This window comes from Felis catus, chromosome B3, assembly GCF_018350175.1.
Source record: "Felis catus isolate Fca126 chromosome B3, F.catus_Fca126_mat1.0, whole genome shotgun sequence".
In the NCBI taxonomy this organism is placed as follows: domain Eukaryota; kingdom Metazoa; phylum Chordata; class Mammalia; order Carnivora; family Felidae; genus Felis; species Felis catus.
Window position 1 is genome coordinate 13,037,407 of NC_058373.1, and position 19,740 is coordinate 13,057,146.

General features: G+C 44.8%; 1 protein-coding gene across 6 annotated transcripts in view; it reads left to right on the forward strand.

Annotated features, from left to right (window-relative positions):
- MCTP2 (multiple C2 and transmembrane domain containing 2) overlaps positions 1 to 19,740 on the forward strand; it is a 243,480-nt gene that overhangs the window by 47,843 nt on the left and 175,897 nt on the right. For all 6 annotated transcript variants that reach the window (XM_011282736.4, XM_045058862.1, XM_045058861.1 and 3 more), the window contains exon 2: positions 5,144 to 5,679. In XM_011282736.4, the coding sequence (XP_011281038.3) occupies positions 5,212 to 5,679 (468 nt within the window). In that variant the 5' untranslated portion in view covers positions 5,144 to 5,211. The remainder of the gene's footprint in view (positions 1 to 5,143; positions 5,680 to 19,740) is intronic.

Below are 19,740 nucleotides of genomic sequence, written 5' to 3' on the forward strand. Positions count from 1 at the left end.
ACTTTGAGAATGTAGTTAATGAATAGAGCTCTATGCAAGTCTCAGAGTGACCTCTATATGGTGCGTACCCAGGACAGATCGCAATGGCCCTTCATGGCTTTTGAGAACAACACCGACCTCAGCCCACAAAATGTGGGTTGGAATTTGTGGCTGGAAGCTAATCAGATGCCCGACAAAACAATAACATCAGCATTCTCCATAGATTTAAATAAGGCTCGAGATTTTATAAGAACATTCAGAATGTCTAGGATACGATCCATGTTGGCCTATGAAGGACTACAAAAATCTCAAATCGCATGGAAAAGACAATGGATGACAAACAAAATATGACTTTAAAGCAGCTATTATAAAAATGCTTCAGTGAATAATCGTGAGTTCTGAAGTAAAAGGCAAATTGGAATGTATCCATAATGAAATAGGAGATATAAAGTAGAACCAAATGGAAATTTTAGAACTGAAAAATACAGTAGTCTCCCCACCTTGCCCTCTCCTACCCCACCCCCAGATTTCCTCACTATGTACATTCAGTAACAAAGTGGAGATGAGAGAGGAAAGAACCAGTAAATCTGAACGTAGATCAATAGAAACTATACAGTATGAACAAAGGAGAGAAAGATTGAAAAATATTGAACAGAGATGCTGAGACTGTTGGACAATAACAACAGGCATAACGTTTGTATTATTGGAGTCCCAGAAGGAAAGGAGAAAGAATGTGGCTAAAAGTATTCCAAGAAATAATGGCTGCAAACTTTCCAAGTTTGACAAAAGACATAACCTTATAGATTCAAGAAGCTAAGCTACCCCAAACAAGATAAACTCAAAGAAACACACACCCACGCATATCATAACTGCTGTAAACTAAAGACAAAATTTTGAAAGCAGTCAGAGAAAAAGTGACACCTTCTCTGTAGGAGAACAGTGATTCAAATGACTCAGTTTTCTCAGTGGAAATCATGGAAGCCAGAGGAAAGGTCATACCATCTTTAAAGTGCTGAAAGAAAAGTGTTGAATCTGGGATTCTAAGAAAATATCTTTGAAGATGAGATGAAGATATTCTTATATGAGGTAAAATCTAAAGAATTTGGAGTCAACAGCCTTGCAATAAAATAACCAGTTAAGGAAATTTCTTATACTATTGGGAACTGATACCAGAAATTTGACAATCAGGAATGGAGAAAATGGTAAATATGATAGACTGTTCTTCTCTTCTTGAATTATTCCAAATACCATTCATGATTGAAATCAAAGTAAAAGCTTGTCTGATAGGAATTTGCAATGTATTTAGATGTAATATAGAAGACAACTTTTCAAGGGGCGAGGAAGAGGATACCTATATCATTATATGGTAGGCAGAATAATCTCCTGCCCTACAGAATCCCACATCCTAATCCTCAGATGCTGTGAATATGTTACGTTAAGTGGGAAAAGGATTTTGCAGATGTGATTAAGACTGTAGACCTTGAGATAATGAGAATATGCTGTATTATCCTGGTGGGCCCAACTGAATCACATTGAGTCCTTAAAAGTTGAAGAGGACAACAGAAAGGTGGATCAGAGAGATGATTCTAAGGAGAGTGTGAAAGGTTAATTATGCATGTTGTAACTTCTAGAGCAACCACTAAAATTTTATTAAAAGAAATGTGGTCAAAGTCATAATTGATGTATTAAGTGGAACACTAAAAAATAGTGTTAACCTTGAAAAAAGCAAGGAAGAGAAACAAAAGAATAAAAAACAATGGAAACAAACAAAACACATAGGTTGGGAACCCTTAATACAAACATATCAATTATTACATTAAATGTAAATGGTCTAAACAATTAAAAGAGATTGTCAGATTGGATTTAAACAGTAAGAAGATATACCAATTGTAAACATGTATCCAACTAACAGCCCTTCAAAATACAGAAGCAAAACCTGACATGGTGAAAGGAGAAATAGACAAATTCATAATTATAATTGAGTAACCCAGCACACCTCTCTAGGTAAGACTAGTAGACCGAAACTGAGCAAGAGTATAGAAGAACTGAATCATTAACCCACTAGATCTAATAAACATTTATATAACATTCAACCAAATGCTAATTGACTAAAATATTTCTAAATGAAGATAGAAACAATCCTTTTTAGCATATTTGCAAGTTAAATTATGAGTTGTGAAATAAGGTATTTGTGTCTTACTAATGCGAAATAGAAGTTTATATTTAGGGCAACATTTTAAAAAGCAGCAAAAAGTGTAAAATATTTTATGCTTTCAAAGCTAGAATGACTCAGTGTGCAATAATTGAAATTATAATAATTTAAAAACCAGTTAACATTGTCTTAAATATTTACTCTGAGCCAAGCAGTGTTCTAAACACCTTGTATAGACTAATTCATTCAGTCTTCACAAGAGGCCAATGAGGTAGTTATGGTTAAGCTCTGTAAAATTGAAATAATAATGAGATCCAGAGATTTTGAATAAATTGAGTAAGATACCAAAATTGGAAATTATGACAACAGTATCAATCAAGATTAAAAAAATAGTTTTTCTTCACTGAACACTTTCTTTGCCTTTGACACTGTGCCTTGCACTTTGTGTCTTTCTGTTTGTACACCAGATAATATAATCCCCATTGGATAGGTGAGACAATTGAGGCTTAGTACAATGGCTTGCCCCTGATGGTACCTCTAAGTATCATGTAGCAAAGCAAAATTCCAACCCATGGAGTCTGTCTCTAGAACCCTAGCTTTTCATCTCTGCATTGCCTACTGAAGGATACCCATTTCATCCTGGGAGAAGCTCTTGCCTGTACTGGTGGTCATCTGGCAAAGGCTGTAGACTCTCACAGTCCTGCTCTTCGAAAGGCAATAACTTCTCTATGGCTAAATATCCTGTCTTGGAGTGAGATAGGGCTGAGTACAAACGCTTGGAGTCCTTGATTTTAGAAAATGTGTTTTGTTGTGGCTCTTGGCCTCTTTTATCCTCAGCCAAACATGACAGTGGAATAGAGGCAGGTCAGAATGACCTGACCCACTGCTCTTTTTTGTTCTGGAAGGGTCTATTATGAGCTACTTGACACATAGAATAAGGTTTATTTCTCCAAATTTGATTTTTTTGGGTTAAATCTCTAAGTCCTTCAGATAAATGTCTTTTTTAAAAACATTATTTTTCATCATGATAAGTATACTCTTTAATTCCCAACTACTCAGTCACCTCCCCTTTGGTAACCATCAGTTTGTTCTCTGTAGTTAAGAGTCTACTTACGGCTTCTCTCTCTCTGTCTCTCTCTCTCTCTCTCTCTCTCTCTCTCTCTCATCATTTGTTTCTTTTTTTTATTTGAAAATATTTTTTAATGTTTATTTTTGAGAGAGAGAGTGGCGGGGGAGGGAGACAGTGCACAAGCAGGGGAGGGTCAGAGAGAGAGGGAGACACAGAATCTGAAGCAGGCCTGAGCTGTCAGCACAGAGCCTGATGCGGGGCTTGAACCCACCAACTGTGAGATCATGACCTGAGCTGAAGCTGGACGCTTTACTGACCTGAGCCACCCAGGCACCACTGATCATTTGTTTCTTAAATTGAACATGTGAGTGAGATCATATGGTACTTATCTTTTTTCCCCCCCTTCAGTTTATTTATTTTGAGAGAGAGAGAGAGCATGCAGGGGAGGGGCAGAGAGAGAGAGGAGAGAGAGAATCCTAAGCAGGCTCTGCACTGTCAGCACAGAGCCCGACGCAGGGCTCTATCTCACGAACTGTGAGACCATGATCTGAGCCCAAATCAGGAGTCGGATGTTTAACCGACTGAGCCACTCAGGTGCCCTGGTATTTGTCTTTTTCTGACTTGTTTTGCTTAGCATTGTACTCTCTGTCTCTATCCATGTTTTGCAAATGGCAAGCAAGACTTCCTTTTTTTTTATGGATGGATAATATTCTATTGTGTATATGTATACACAAATATATCTACCACACCTTCTTTATCCCGTTATTTCTTGATGGACACTTGGGATGCTTCCATAGTTTGGCTGTTGTAAATAATGCTGCATTAAACATAGGGGCACATGTATCCCTTGGAATTAGTTTTTTTGTGTTCTTTGGGTACATACCCAGTAGTGCAATTCCTGGATCATAGGATAGTTCTATTTTTAATTTTTTGAGAAACCTCCATGCTGTTTTCCAGAGTGGCTGCCTCAATTTGCATTTCCACCAACAGCGCATAGGGGTTCCTGTTTCTCCACATCCTCTTCAACACTTGTTGTTTCTTATGATTTTGATTTTAGCCATTCTTACAGACTTAAGGTAATATCTCCTTGTAGCTTTGATTTGCATTTTCCTGATGACGAATGATGTTGAACATCTTTTCATGTGTCTTTTGGCCATCTGGATGTCTTCTTTGGAGAAATGTCTGTTCATGTCTTCTGCCCACTTTTAATTGGATTACTTATTTCTTGGGTGTTGAATTATATACGTTCTTTACATATTTTGGATACTAACCCTTTATCAGATATGTCATTTGAAAATATCTTCTCCCATTCAGCATGTTGCCTGATTGTTGACTGTTGTTGTTTTCTTTGCTGTGCAGAAGCTTTTTATTTTGATGTAGTTCCAATAGTTTGGTTTTCCTCTTATTTCCCTTCTCTCAGAAGATATATCTAAAAAAAAAAAAATGGTACAGCCAATGTCAGATTACTACCTGTGCTCTCTTCCAGGATTTTTATTGTTTCAGGTCTCTTGTTCAGATCTTTAATCCATTTTGAAGTTATTTTTGTGTTTGGTGAAAGAAAGTGGTCCCGTTTCATTTTCTTGTATCCAAATTTGATTTTGATTTGATCCCTATTGAGTCCAATCTGTAATATCTCGAATTACCCCCTTTCCTGCATCGCATTTACCAGTCTGTGTAATTACATATTTATTTGTGGAGCATTCCTATCACTCACACTCAGATTCTGTGTCTCCCTCTCTCTCTGTCCCTTCCCCCACCCCCAAAATAAAAACAAAACATTAAAAAACATTAAAAAAAAATACTTGCAGACATTACCGATCAAATGCTTCAGTCTTGATCCCTTAGTGGAAAATGTGAGACTTTCAAGTCACATTTTAAGCTTTGATGTGCTCGGCTACCGCCGCGAAGGCTCATGTTCTGTCTTCTTATATTCTGTTTTCTAGGATCCACTGAAGTTGTTTTCCGCAGAGAGACACTCTCATGGAGTGATTTCCTGGGTCTTCATGCAGTCATGGATATGGATAAACCATCTGTCTGGGGCTCTTTGAAACAGCGGACCAGGCCTTTGTTAATCAACCTGAGCAAGAGAAAGGTGAAGAAGAATGCAAACAAACCCCTTGATCTAAGGGCAAGGCGTCCCCTGGACCGCCGCCTCAGCCTTTCTGTCCCTGACCTCCTGGAGGCCGAGGCCTTGGCCCCAGAGGGGCGGCCTTACTCTGGGCCCCAGTCGTCCTATACCTCAGTGCCCAGCAGCCTGTCGACTGCAGGGATCTTTCCCAAGAGCAGCAGTAGCTCCTTGAAACAGTCTGAAGAAGAATTGGATTGGAGCCAGGAAGAAGCAGGCCACCTCCACGTGGGGGAAACAGACTCCGAGGAGGCCTATGCCTCTCCTGCCGAGGACAGGAGACCTTCCAGCAATGACATCTTGGATCTGCTCCAGAAAACTCCCCTTGAAGAGGATGCACTGGAAGAGCCGGAGGTGAGACCAGGGCTGGGCGCTTTCCTATTCCTTTTTCTTTTCTTTTCTTTTTCTTTCTTTCTTTCTTTCTTTCTTTCTTTCTTTCTTTCTTTCTCTCTGTTTTAAGTGCACTTGATGCCCTTGGACAATTTGGTTGGGAGTTATTTTTGTGGTTAGCTTGGAGGGAAAGAATGTCATTTACAAGAATGTAGATTCAGGTGATATTGATTGCACCCACTGTTCCCGTCTGTTTTAGGGTTGACCTCTGTGTATTTTAAAACGATTACAGACAACCTTTCTGGGATACTTTAAGGCATTAAAAGCCCTATTGGATGGGTTTGCCTTTTTCCATCTCCCTGCCAAAGAAATTAAGAGCATAACTTTCCCTCGAACTTCCTGCTTTAAGCGTACACGTGTCTCTCTCTCCACCACTGCTCAGTCCTCCATACGCAAGAATGCATGGGCGTGTGCGCATGTGTATGTGCTAGGGCACACATGTGGATACTTGCTTGTGGACAGCTTCACTTTCATGCTCCCCAAAAAACACCAAAAGGAAGAAATCTGAAGGATGCAAATTCTTACAGATTCACTGATTTTACAAAGCTCTGGTATTTCAATAAGATAACAGAACCAAATCTAGTTATGAGACAAATCTTGTACTTCTAGAATGAATTTCATGTAAATTCAGCCACCAGGTTACTAAATCATGATTCGGATGGTATTAGTATTTTTTTTTTTAATTTCCACATTAATGGCACTGAAGTATGTTGTGGTGTCGAGGGAAGTTAAGTTTTGTTTTTGCTTTTTTTTTTCATATTCCAGGTTAATGTTATAATTGCATGGGAAGCTGGTTATTTAACTGAGCATTTTGGTTTTACTTTCAGAACCAAAGCCTGTTAATTCTGTCATATCTTTGGGTGTCATTACAGAATGGATCGTGGGTACTCGGAAGGTGTGACCAGATTCCTTTGGAAACATTACAATAAAACACCCTTAGCCATTCAATGACTGTCTTTTTCACTGCCCCTTACATTTAGGAAATTCGTTTTGCAATGAGGTTACGGATTTTACTGTTGTTTCTAAATTGAAAGGTTCTATTTCTGTTCATCAAAATATAAATTAGGTGAATTATTAAACATAGCTCATAATTCACAGTTGAGTGGGAAGGGGGTAACATTGAGAATTAGATACTGAAGTTAATCTTTATCTTGGTACTTGTAAGTTATCAGAAAAAAAAAATGGGTGGGTTTCTTGGCTTTGACCGGCTAACGCTCTCAGATTAGAATTTTTTTTTTTTTAAGTTAGTGCTGTGAAACTGTTTTGCGGACTATAAATATTTGCATACCTACTCTGGGGCACCGTAAGGGTTACGACTGGAAATAGAAATGGATGGGAGAGTGGGACGGGAGACTGGAAATAGAAATGGATGGGAAGACCCTGCCTTCAAGTTCTGTTGTATTGAGAGACAGCTTTGTACAGCTCTAAAGGCAGCAGAAAAGGGAAGCAGATACTGAAACTGTGCAAAACATCCAAGCCTTGCCTCTTGGCAGCTTAGGAGGTAGAAGAAATCAGTGCGTGGGTCATAGATGTGTCACGTGAGGCATTGTGCAAGCCGGCGTAGGTTTGATAGGTGAAGAAATATGGTGAACACGGGCCTGTGGGTGGGGTAGGTGGGGGTAGTGAGCATTTTGCTGCACCTGAAACAAAGGCTCGAAGAACTTTCTGGTGCGATGTATGCTGGGAAGGGTGGGCTGGGCTAAGGGGCTGGTTGGTGATGGTGAACGGCTGGTTGGCAGATGGTTGGTTGCCAGTGGTTATTTTTTCTTCTCAGGGCTAACTCCAAAAAATCTTGCAATTCCTAGTCCTTTACCAATAGAATATTTTTTTCTTTTTTTTTTATTTTTCTTTTTTTTTTAATTAATTTTTTTTTTTTAATTTTTTTTTCAACTTTTTTTTTTATTTATTTTTGGGACAGAGAGAGACAGAGCATGAACGGGGGAGGGGCAGAGAGAGAGGGAGACACAGAATCGGAAACAGGCTCCAGGCTCTGAGCCATCAGCCCAGAGCCTGACGCGGGGCTCGAACTCACGGACCGCGAGATCGTGACCTGGCTGAAGTTGGACGCTTAACCGACTGCGCCACCCAGGCGCCCCACCAATAGAATATTTTCATTAATTTTCTCCTTTAGCTCAGCCCTTTGAAAGAAAGCAAATGGGCACCGGGGTGGCTCAGTCGGCTAAGCATCTGACTCTGGATTTGGGCTCGGGTCAGGGTCTCAGGGTTCGTGAGATTGAGCCCCGTGTTGGGCCCTGTGCTGACAGCGCGGAGCCTGCTTGGGATTCTCTCTCTCTCCCCCTCTCTCTCTGCTCCTCCCCGCGATTCTGTCTTGTCCATTGCTCTGCCTACCAGCCCTCCTTCTGTTGCCCCTCCCCCCCCACCATATTGGGTGGGCTTTTCCCACCACCCGAGGATCTCGAGCTTATTACATAGTATAGAAGTTAGTCACTCCCTCGCTTATCTTCTCCACTAGGCTGTGTAATTTGGTCAGTGGGTATTTCCAAGGGAGTTGCATCTAATTTGTCTTTGTTTTCTTAGGGCCTTGCTGTGTGCCTGACACATAGCATCTGCTCACTCCATATTTGTGTAATGAGGAAATCAGTGATAGCAATGTGTACATTCAGGTTAGGACGGTTTTTGTTAGTGTCTTTGTTGTGAGTTCTCGTCAGTTTACGATTTAATTAAAGTCTGATTTTCTTGTTTTGTTTTGTTTTTTTTTTTAAAGAAACACATCATACTGTAAATGAAATTTCTTTTTGTATGATAGTAACTGAAAAACAGAGATTTAGACACGGGTAGACTTTACAGCCCAAGTCCGATACTGGCTTTAAATCTGTTCTTCTCTTTTTTTCTTTTTTAAAAAAAAATTTTTTTTTTAAACGTTTATTTATTTTTGAGACGGAGAGAGACAGAGCATGAACGGGGGAGGGTCAGAGAGAGGGGGACACAGAATCTGAAACAGGCTCCAGGCTCTGAGCTGTCAGCACAGAGCCCGACGCGGGGGTTGAACTCACGGACCACGAGATCATGACCTGAGCCGAAGTCGGCCGCTTAACTGGCTGAGCCACTCAGGCACCCCATCTTCTCTTTTTTTTCAATGAAGGTGGAAGTCCTGGGGAATCCGTGAGTTTTGGGGTTGGGTAATCTGTATCTAGGATGTAGGCCATCTGTTTCCTTCCTAATGAATAGTGGCCAGGTTTCTATCACTTTCATGAAATGGGGGGAAGCAAGGAGTGGGGAAGAAGGGGTTGGCAAGTGACAAACCCAGTGCACCACAGGGACAATCAGATGTTCACCGAGTATCCTTGCTGTGACTTATTTTGTTTGTAGCTTTCTAGAGGGGTAAGGAAAGGAACTTCTGTGGTCGGAGGCTTGTCTTCCATGTTTTTTATGCAATGGCAACTTGGTACCAGGCTGAGCCCGCAGCCGTGGGATAAGACCCCAAGTGATGGTGTCTGAATGTTTTCTAGTTTCTTCTTAGTCCTGCCAGTGTCAGCAGGGAAGCAAGGTGCAGGTTGACAGTTATGGGGAAATGGAATGAGGAAGCAAAGCACAAAATTAAGAAGGAAGAGGAAGACAGCATGTGAGAACAGAGAAGCCACATGGAGCCTTGGAAGAGTCTCAGTGAAGGTGCTTCAACCAGCCATAAAACCAAAATGGAAGAAAGTAGGTTTAGAATAAAGGAAACGTTGGTCGAAGAGGATTCTCCAGACTTTTCTTTGGGCCTTCAATTCTGATCGCCGTGGGCATTGCACATAAACCTGATCTCAACTTGTTCTGGCAGAATTTTGTGTCCCTCAAGTGCTCTCACACACAGAGACCGTTTTTCTCGGCCACACCCGCCGGGTGGCCCACGTGAAAAACCCATGAATGCCGTGAGGCTGTCTCACTTTCCTTGCTTTTCACTGACATTTTCGTTTATGCATCTCACCTCTGTCTCCTCCTCACTTCTTCGTCTCGTACTTCTCTTCCAGGAAACCCTCTCACCCATCAAATTCTCCCTCCCTGTGAGGGTTTTCCCGACTGTACAGTCAGTGTTAATCACCCTGCTTTTGTTTGCCTGGCATGCCGCTTTTGCTGTTACCGAGCGCTAACCTCATTCTGCTCTCTGCAGACATCTGTAGAGGAAGAAAGGGTTTGGAACAGGTAAGGGAGGTAGCGAAGGGAAAGCAAATTGGAAGTGGGCCAAGGTGTCACTGGGTAAGACCCTGAGAAGGTCACCTGCCTCCTAGACCTGTATTAACTGTCCAGCCGCCATCTGGCTCCGAGGACCAACTCATGCTAACCCAATGCTCACGAGACAGAGCTATAAATGACAACCTTGACTGTTTGTAATGAGGGTTAAATACCGTATAGACTCTAATATTTACTTTGATAGCAACAGCGCGCTGTTTCCTGATTGTCGAGTTACTTGGGAAGTCGAATCGTAATAAACTTCAACTTCATTAATGTGTAGGGAGTGATAATTATCTCAGGGCCTGGAAAAACTTGGGGAATCTGTTAGGCGTATGGACTCTTGGAAGTCGGCCTACATGAGAAGTCACATAGAATCGGGAGACTGTTTTACGAACATGAATCCCTGCAAGGAGAACGGGTAGGTTCCACACTGAATGGTGTCTCGTAAGCCATTCATCTCACGATAGAGATTGAGGTGCAAAGGAGATCTTGACATGCTCACACTGTGTTTGCTTGAGCCAATGACCTCCATGTCCACATGGCCAACCTGCCTAGGCCACGAAGCCACGATTCTTAAAGTCCTGTGGCATAGGCTGTCTCTTCCCCCTGTAGGGTTCAAGGACGAGTCCAAACTTTTCCCCAGGCTTTCTTGCATGACCTTTCCCTTTTTATTGATTGACACATTAATTTATTAGCTGTCTATTTTCACTTTCAGTCAGGCCGGTAGGTTTTCATGGTTGCCTGGCAACCAGATTGCCTGCTTTCAATGACTTTGTATGTCGGGCCTCTGATGGATGAAAGGTGGTCTTACAGTTTTATTCTCCTTGCTGCCATCACCAAAACTTGGGCATGGGAGGTGGTAAAGGGCACCTTATGTTCCTGTTATTTTGATAGCAACAGCACACCGTTTCATGATTGTCAAATCGTAATAAACCTCAACTTCATTAATGTGTGCGGAGTGATAATTATATCAGGGCCTGGAAAAACTTGGGAAATCTGTTAGGTGTATTGACCCCACCTTGTATTTAGTTGGTTATTTAGAAATTGGCCTCGTGTTAGATTGGAAGCTCCTGAGGAACAGATGATGCCTTCTTTTTCTTCCTGCCCAGCTTTCTGCAAACCTTGTTTATGTGAAATATATTGACTCATGTTTCTCTGACACTGACTTTAAAAAATAATGTTTTTAATATTTTTATATATTTGAGAGAGAGAGAGAGAGAGAGAGAGAGAGAGAGAGAGAGAGAATGAGTGGGGAAGGGGCAGAGAGAGAGGGAGACACAAAATCCGAAGCAGGCTCCAGGCTCTGAGCCATCAGTACAGAGCCCGATGCGGGGCACAAACTCGTGAACCGTGGGGTCATGACCTGAGCTGAAGTCGGACGCTTAACTGACTGAGCCACCCAGGCATCCCTCTGAAGCTGACTTTTAAGCCACAGGCCATGCTAGGTGCTGTGGAGCCTTAAGAAGTTCAGCTGGTTGAGGAAGGTGGTGATACATGGAGACCCTGGATGGGGGGGTTGGAGGGGGATGTACAGTGAGCACTAATGGACTTCCCAAATGTCAGATTAAATATGGAGAAGCTACAGTTAAGGAGACCCAGAGGGAGAATAGCTTTTCTTTTCTTTTTTTTTTCCTTTGCATTTCCTTCTCACTTCCTTCCCCAGTACTTATTTTTCGAGATGCTCTCTCTTGCCTTGTAAAATCGGGTACTGAGGAAATACAGAAAGTTGCCTCTGGTTCCCGTCCTCTGTGTTGATGATGTAGTTGCGAGTAGGTCCAGATATTGGAAAAAATGACCAAGGATCCGAGGTGGTCTCAGTCCCCGGTCAGTGCTAGATGACCATTTGAGGTCAGTAGAGAGGGTCGCTCTGAGCAGGTGGTCAGGGAGGGCACGTTTTGTGTCTAAGACTCAGGTAGGTAGGGAGGAAAGCCTAGTAGTTAAGTTTCACTCAAAATAAAGTTTTAAGCCTAAAAAAAAATGGAGAGAATTCGTGGCCCAAAACTATGTGGCAGGCATGGGCTCACTGCTATGATTATGTTTGTATTTATTTGTGTTATTATAATTATTTTTATCAGTACACTTTCCAGAATGCAATGTGGGCTGAGAAGGTTTAATGGCTTACTTAAGGTCATCCAGGTAGTGTTAGAGCTAGGATCCAAATCTGGGAACTGTCTGAATCCAAAGCCCGTACACAAAACTGTGTGCACAGCAAGGAGTTTGGAAATGTGATCCTTTAACCCGGGGCACCTCCGAGTCGGTGATCTAAAAAAGTTGGTAATGAAAGGAAGATATTGGCTGTTATTTCTCTGTGTCCACTGTGCCCTTTTATATTTTTTATTTATTTTAATGATTTTACTTTTATTTTTGAGACAGAGAGTGAGCAGGGGAGGGGCAGAGAGAGAGGAAGACACAGAATCCAAAGCAGGCTCCAGGGCTGAAACATACAAACCGAACTGTGATCATGACCTGAGCCGAAGTGGGATGCTTAATGGACTGAGCCATCCAGGCAACCCCCACTGTGCCTTTTTAAATACAGGGGTAATTATAGTGCTTGAATGGGTTTATTATGATGGCCAGCAACTAATAACCCTGAATGGAAGGATTACTGCCCCCCCCCTCATTCATGTAATTCCCACCCCCCCCCCCCCGCCCCCACCGGGATACATCCTTTCCTGATGTTTCATTTGGCAGTTGGTATTTTAAATAACTAGCTTTGGTGCCAGCTTATATAGATGAGCTGAGTGGTTTAGAGAAGTACCTGATTGGGATGTTTCTAGAACCGCTACTCGGCAACCACAGAGCTTCAGTTTAGTGACCACAAAGAAGCGAAATGACAAACCGGTGCAGAGGAACGGGCCTCCAGCTGGTGAACAAGTACATTAGTGTCTCTACACTTCACTTTCGGGCCCTTTTACGATTCTTGGTTTATCCCCCAAATCATCACTCAGCCCCATGGTGTTGGCGAGCCAGGCGTGTCCGCCACATTGCAGGGTCTTTCACAGCTTGGGTGCCCCGTTTCTTCTTCCCTCCCTCCTTTCTCACGCGTTGAGCACCTCGCATGTGCTGATGCTGCTCGGGGCGCCAGGAACCCAGCGGTCAAGAAGGCAGACAAAAATCCACTTCCTCCTGGAGAGCCTATCCTGATCTCAACAGTGGCAGGCTACAGATAGGTTCAGAGAGGGGTAGGTGGAAGGGAGAAAAACAAAGCAGAGAAGATGCTTGCACAGTGCTGGGGTGGTAGTTCTGCCCGGAGTGGCCAGGAAAGACCTCTTCTGAGATGGCGACATTTATCCGGCGGCCTAGAGGAGGCGAGGAAGGAAGGTGTGTGCGCGTCCGGAGGGAAAGCCTCTGCAGGGGAGAGAACACCGGCCAGGTGTCAGGACAGGAGGGGTGGGTGGCAGCAGATGTCAGAATTATTTCTGAGGCTGGATCATGCAGACTTTCCCATCCTGTCGGGCGGTCCTGCTACACCACAAGAACTATCCGGGGTACCCACGAGGGGCATCCATCCAGAGGAGCGCTGGGGGCTCAATACTGTGCTGCTCGCAAGGCTGGGATCTGTAATATACAGGTGGTGTTGCGATACCTGCTCTATAGGCGGCGAATAGCAGAAGGAGAAGCTTTGCCTGGGGAGAGAGCCATGCAGGAAGCCTGCCTAGGCTGATGAGCCCTGTGTGCCAAGGGAGGTCCCACGGGCCCGAGGCGTCATTAGACATCTCTCCAACTGTCATGATACAAGTGTCAGGGGAGTGGAGGGAGGGAATGAAGGGAGGGACTCAGGTTGCTGACCCCCGTCATTGAGTTTTCTTCCTCCAGTCTTCCTAAACATACCCCCTGTCTTAATACGAATCATGATAGCAATATAACAGTCCTAATAGGAAAGCAACCCCGATCTGGTACCACCTTCCGAGAGGTTATGTATCAGGACCCTTGCTGGGTACGGAACATGAGCGTTATCTCCTTGGACCATCCGTCGGGCTCGCTCTGCATACAGGCAGCCTCGTGCGCTGTCCGGCCCCAGAAACATGGTAATGCTCAGTAGATCTCCTTTGAATGAATGCATTTTTCTCCCAACAGTCGGCGAGGTGAGTGAGTGTCTTTTTTGCCCCTTGTGGACAGGTTCCCACGTCTTGAATTTTAGGTCGCGTTTTCAAGGACGCGAAGCTAGGAAGTAGAACAAGTCGGGTAGGAACCGGGTCTTTCTGACTCCTGGGCCTCGTCTGCCCCTGCAGGGAGCTGCCGGTCAGCATGCCGGGCGAGGTGTTCTGACTTTGGATTTGGGGCAAGTCGGGGCACGGTGAAAAGAATAGAGGACCCAGGTCAGTCAAGGGAACGCCTAACTCTTTGGTCTCCTTTAGTGAGCGACCATTTATCTCTTCACTTGGACTTCTTCATTTGTAAATTGATGGTACTCCTGACAGCCTGTGGGCCCCTTATAATAAGTTAATAGGAGTCCGTGTGTATTTGTATATTATAAAGTGCTAAGCAAACGTAAAGGGGACCATTATTCTTTTAAACTATCTCCAAGTGGGGCGCCTGGGTGGTGCAGTCGGTTAAGCGTCCGACTTCAGCCAGGTCACGATCTCGCGGTCCGTGTGTTCGAGCCCCGCGTCAGGCTCTGGGCTGATGGCTCAGAGCCTGGAGCCTGTTTCCGATTCTGTGTCTCCCTCTCTCTCTGCCCCTCCCCCGTTCATGCTCTGTCTCTCTCTGTCCCCAAAATAAATACAAAACGTTGAAAAAAAAATTAACATTAACATTTTTTTAAAAAATAAGAAATAAGCTATCTACTGGTAACAGCATGGAAACAGCGTGTGAAAGGTCAGTGGACAACTGTGACTGAACAGGAAAAGAAAGGTTGAGTATACCAGGGGTTGGCCAACTTTTTCCACGAAGGGCCGGATAATCAGTGTGTCTAGTTTTGTGGCCCCTCTGGCCTCTATTGCAACTTCTTAGCCTTGGGATTGTATCCTGAGAGCAGCCATAGACAGTATGCAAATGAGTAGGTGGGGCTGTGTTTCGAAGTTTAAACTTTATCTATAAAAGTAGGTGGTGGATTGTAATTTGCTGGTCACTGATTTTTTTTTTTTATTTTTTTAACGTTTATTTACTTTTGAGACAGAGAGAGACAGAGCATGAACGGGGGAGGGGCAGAGAGAGAGGGAGACACAGAATCTGAAACAGACTCCAGGCTCTGAGCCATCAGCCCAGAGCCCGAGGCGGGGCTTGAACTCACATACCACGAGATCATGGCCTGAGCCGAAGTCGGACGCTTAACCGACTGAGCCACCCAGGCGCCCCTGCTGGTCACTGATTAATACTGACATGTGACTGAGTAGGGTATATAGGTACACACACACACACACGACTCATATTTTGCATATTATTATTCCAGGGTGATCACTTACAGAGAAAACACTCTTGGGACTGGGCGGGGGGGGGGGGACTAAATACGTGTACCTTGATTGTATGATCAATAGCTTCCTGCAAAGCTGTGTCCAAACGCGATATGCACAGACTCAGCCATTTGGTAGACCTGAATTTTCTGAACTGACATTTAGTTTTTTAAAAAAAAGTTTTCTTCATGTTTGTTCATTTTTGAGACAGAGACAGAGACAGAGCATGAGAAGAAGAGGGGCAGAGAGAGAGGGAGGCACAGAGCCTGAAGCAGGCTCCAGGCTCCGAGCTGTCGGCACAGAGCCGGGCGCGGGGCTTGAACTCATGAACGGTGAGATGGTGACCTGAGCCGAAGTCGGACGCTTAACCGACTGAGCCCCCCGCAGGTGCTCCAGACACCGTAATTTTGTTCTCTAGTTGCCCTGTGGGTCGTTTTGATTCTGTCACTGGATCCGGGCTGTGCTTCAGGGTCTGGCTCGCCATCCCATTCCCTTTGCTCATTTCGCTCCTTCCTCTGTCTTGTTGGGTGTTTGTGTTTGTGACCGCTGTCAGCTAGAGTGTTCGGATTCTCGGTAACCTAGACGTGAGAGGAGTGGTTAAGTCAATACGTCTTACGGGGACTGCTTGCCATACTGACCTGTCCCGAGTATTTTCCAGAGACTGTAGAAACGCTCTCCTGAGCCAGCTTTTTACTCATTTAGCTTTCCTGGCCGTGGGTTGATGTCTCCTACTGAAGTTTAAACCCCCCCGCGGTTGTTTACATGGTTTATAATTTGGCTTCCTGTGTGTACTTCATGGTGAGAGCCTTTGGATGAGCCACATGGGAGGTGGCATTTGTACAAGGTCACGTTTAGCATACACACAAGGAAACTGTTTATTCACATCCGTGTCTGGCTCTTAGGATCCTTGGTGACTTTTCTGTTTTATATGACTGGCCCATCCATGCTCGTATCTCCCCGTGTCCTGCTACCTTTTAATAAATTGGCCTTCCTGCAGCTAGAGGACTCTTCCCTAAAGAGAAGGCAAAGTTTATTACCTTGCCACCCATTTCCGCTCAGGTAGAGTGGAAATACCAATGCAAACTCTCAGTCATTGAAAACCAAAGCAAACCCAAAACACAAAACCACTTACCCAAAAGGCAGCAGAGAGACTTATGGGAGAGACGGTTAAACCGGATCCTAATTTTCATGCCACGTTGTTATTGCCATAATTTTGGAATGTTTCTAAGTAATTAGACCTTTTTTTCCTAGGAGCCTTTTTTTAGCATTATGATATTCAATTAAAAATTTTTTTAATGTTTATTTTTGAAAGAGAGAGAGAGAGTGTGTGTGAGCAGGGGAGGGGCAGAGAGAGAGGGAGACACAGAATCTGAAGCAGGCTCCAGGCTCCGAGCTGTCCGCACGGAGCCCTGATGCGGGGCTTGAACCCACGGACCGCAAAATCATGACCTGAGCTGATGCTGGACACTTAACCAACTGAGCCACCCAGGCGCCCCTAGCATTACGATATTCAAAATTATTCATCTTTCCCTGTGTCCTTGGAAATAACGCGTTTGGCATTTGTGCAACCAACACCACACGCATAAATGTAGGATCGAATACTATTCGGCCACCAAAATGGTTTGAATGATTGCAGAGGACGACTTGGATGGGCTTCAAAGGCATTGGGCCGAGTGAACGACGTGAGTGTCAGATGTTGGCATATTGGCTGAGTCCATGTGTATGGTATTCTGGAAAAGATGAAATTACGTGAGGAAGACAGACAGGTGGTTACCGCGGGCTGGGGATGATTTAAACCCCAGTGGGATAGCACGGATGAGTGTTAATGGGGTGACAGATCTGTTCTGTCTTGATTGTTGTGGTGGTCCCTCAAATCTATGTGTGTGTTAAAAACCGTACCATTGGAGGTGCCCGGGTGGCTCAGTTGGTGAAGCAAGTGACTCTTGATTTCCGCTCAGGTCGGGATCTCAGGGTTCGTGGGATTGAGCCCCATGCTGGGCTCTGAGCTGACAACATGGAGCCTGCTTGGGATTCTCTCTCTCTCTCTCTCTCTCTCTCTCTCTCTCTCTCTCTCTCTCCCTCTCCTTCTCTCTCTGCTCCTCCCCTGCTTGGCCTCTCTCTCTCTCTCTCTCTCTCTCTCTCTCAAAATAAACATATAAACAATGTAGCCCTGTACACATATACAGAAAGGCAATTTTACCATTAAGTTTTCAAAAGTAAAATAAAAAAAAACAACAGAGGGCTTGATTATGCTTGTTGAGAACATCAAAAATATATTCTAATGATAGTGGGGTATCAGGGACTCCTTTGAGGAAAATCTTAATTGTGCTGTTTTTATGTATTTATGTTGGAGAGAGAGGCAGACAGAGCATGAGCAGGGGAGGGGCAGAGAGAGAGAGAGAGAGAGAGAGAGAGAGAGAGAGGGAAACAGAATCCGGAGCAGCTCCAGGCTGAGCTGCGAGTGCAGAACCCGATGCGGGGCTCGAACCCGCGAGCCGTGAGATCATGACCTGAGCCGAAGTCGCGTGCTTAACCGACTGAGCCACCCAGGTGCCCCTTAATTGTGCTGTTTTTAAAGAAAAGGCCCGTTGACGTGGTTACTGGGTTGACAAAGAAGTGAAGTAATGTACCTTCTATTCAGTGGGTAATATCTTAGGCTCTATGCAGAATGTAGGGGAATATTCAAGGTTATGTGTCCCCCAGCAGCTGTAACGTGTCCTCTGGTGCCGATGTAGCATTTCGGTTCTTCTTTACGGTGATCGGTTTCCTTCGTTCGTGTGTTTATACGGTGTGTGACAGTTACGGTGGCCGTGGGAACCGTAAGTTTAAGTTGTGTGACTTTTCTGTGAGTAAAACCAGCCATAATGTTGAATTAATGTCATTCTTCACATTTAATTTCCATGTTGTTGTAAGTGGAAGGCGTATCATATATTTGGATAAAAGCTGTCAGTTTTGATAGTGTGGAAGCCACGGAGGGGATGTGGACCAATGCATACAACGAGGCCAAGTTGGGAGAGCGCGTTTGGGGTGTCCTCTGAGGGTTGACGTTTTCGAGCGCCTGGCCGTCCACCTTCGTATTTGACGGTAGAAGATTCTGGACCACCACGATCTTTGGCGAATGACCACGTACTTTAAATGGAAACCCTGATCCCAGCGCTGGGGGCTTTGTGAAATTGCCTTTGCACAGGATTGGTTAAGTGGAACATCGATTCGTTTCCTAAAACCGGAGACACTGGTGGGTCTTCAGGCCACAGAGCATCAGACGGCACGTGGTGCCTTGTGAGCTCTGGACGTGGCAGTGTGGCTGGGCTCTCTTGGTTTCGTAAATTGGGTGGAAGAGGGGGTTGTTATGGGGCGCCTGGGTGGCTTAGTCGGTTGGGTGTCCAACTTGGGCTCAGGTCACGATCTCGCAGTCTTAGGGATGCTAGGCCTGGGACTGGTGGAGAAGGAGGCCGGTGTGAGAATCATGGGTGCAGAAGTCCCAGGGCCTCTGTCCTTCCTGGGAAAGGACTTGTCAGGCTTCAGGCCACCTTGTGATCAGGACTGATGGCTGCCTGGTTGCAGCATTTTGTGATGGCCCTGCATGCAGAGGGGGTGGACCAGAGAACCCCTGCTTGTTCATGGCCCCTCACCCTCCCACCGTGCCTCTTAGGGGCTGAAGAGCTGCCCTCGTGCTGGGGAACCCGGGGCCTCTTGCCGCCTGAAGCTCTCTCTGAGAGAGACAGAGACGAAGAATGTGTGTGTGTGTGTGTGTGTGTGTGTGTGTGTGTGTGTGTGTGTTTGCGTGTCACTGCCTTGGAAGGCAGCCTACCATCCAGGCGGGATGTCTGCCCTGTGTCAGGACCTCTCTGATGGATGCGATGGACGGGAAAGACCAAAGACCATGGTGCCCCTGGTCCCCGCGTCTCCCCTCAGTGGTTCAAGGTCATCGAAGCAGCCTCCGCAGGTCTGCTGCCTGCCTCAGTTTCCTATGACTTCAGAGTTACCCAGCCTTGTTTGGAGGGAGAGACCCCATGTTTCTCACACAGGAAATCAGCCCTGAATAATGTGCCCGACAGACAGAAACATATCCAAAAATGCTAGAAGATCATTAGCTCATTTCCCTTCCACTCTGCCTTTGCATACAGGTAGCCATCCTTACATCAGCCCCAGAAACCTTCAAGGAGTCCCCAGATTCTTCCGGAACCTGTGTTGTACGTATAAAACCTGCGTAATGGACAGGTCTACTGTATCCTACACTGACTACTGACTGTTGACTGTTACCCATTTCGTTGCTCTTTGGGATCCTTTCCTGGGTTTTTTTTTTTTTTTTTTTTTTTTGAGAGGGAGAGAGAAAAAGAGAATGGGAGGGGTAGAGAGAGAGAGGGAGAGAGAACCCCAAGCAGGTTCTGCACAGTGTAGATCCTGACGCGGGGCTCAATCCCACCGACGAAGAGATCAAGACCAGAACCAAAAC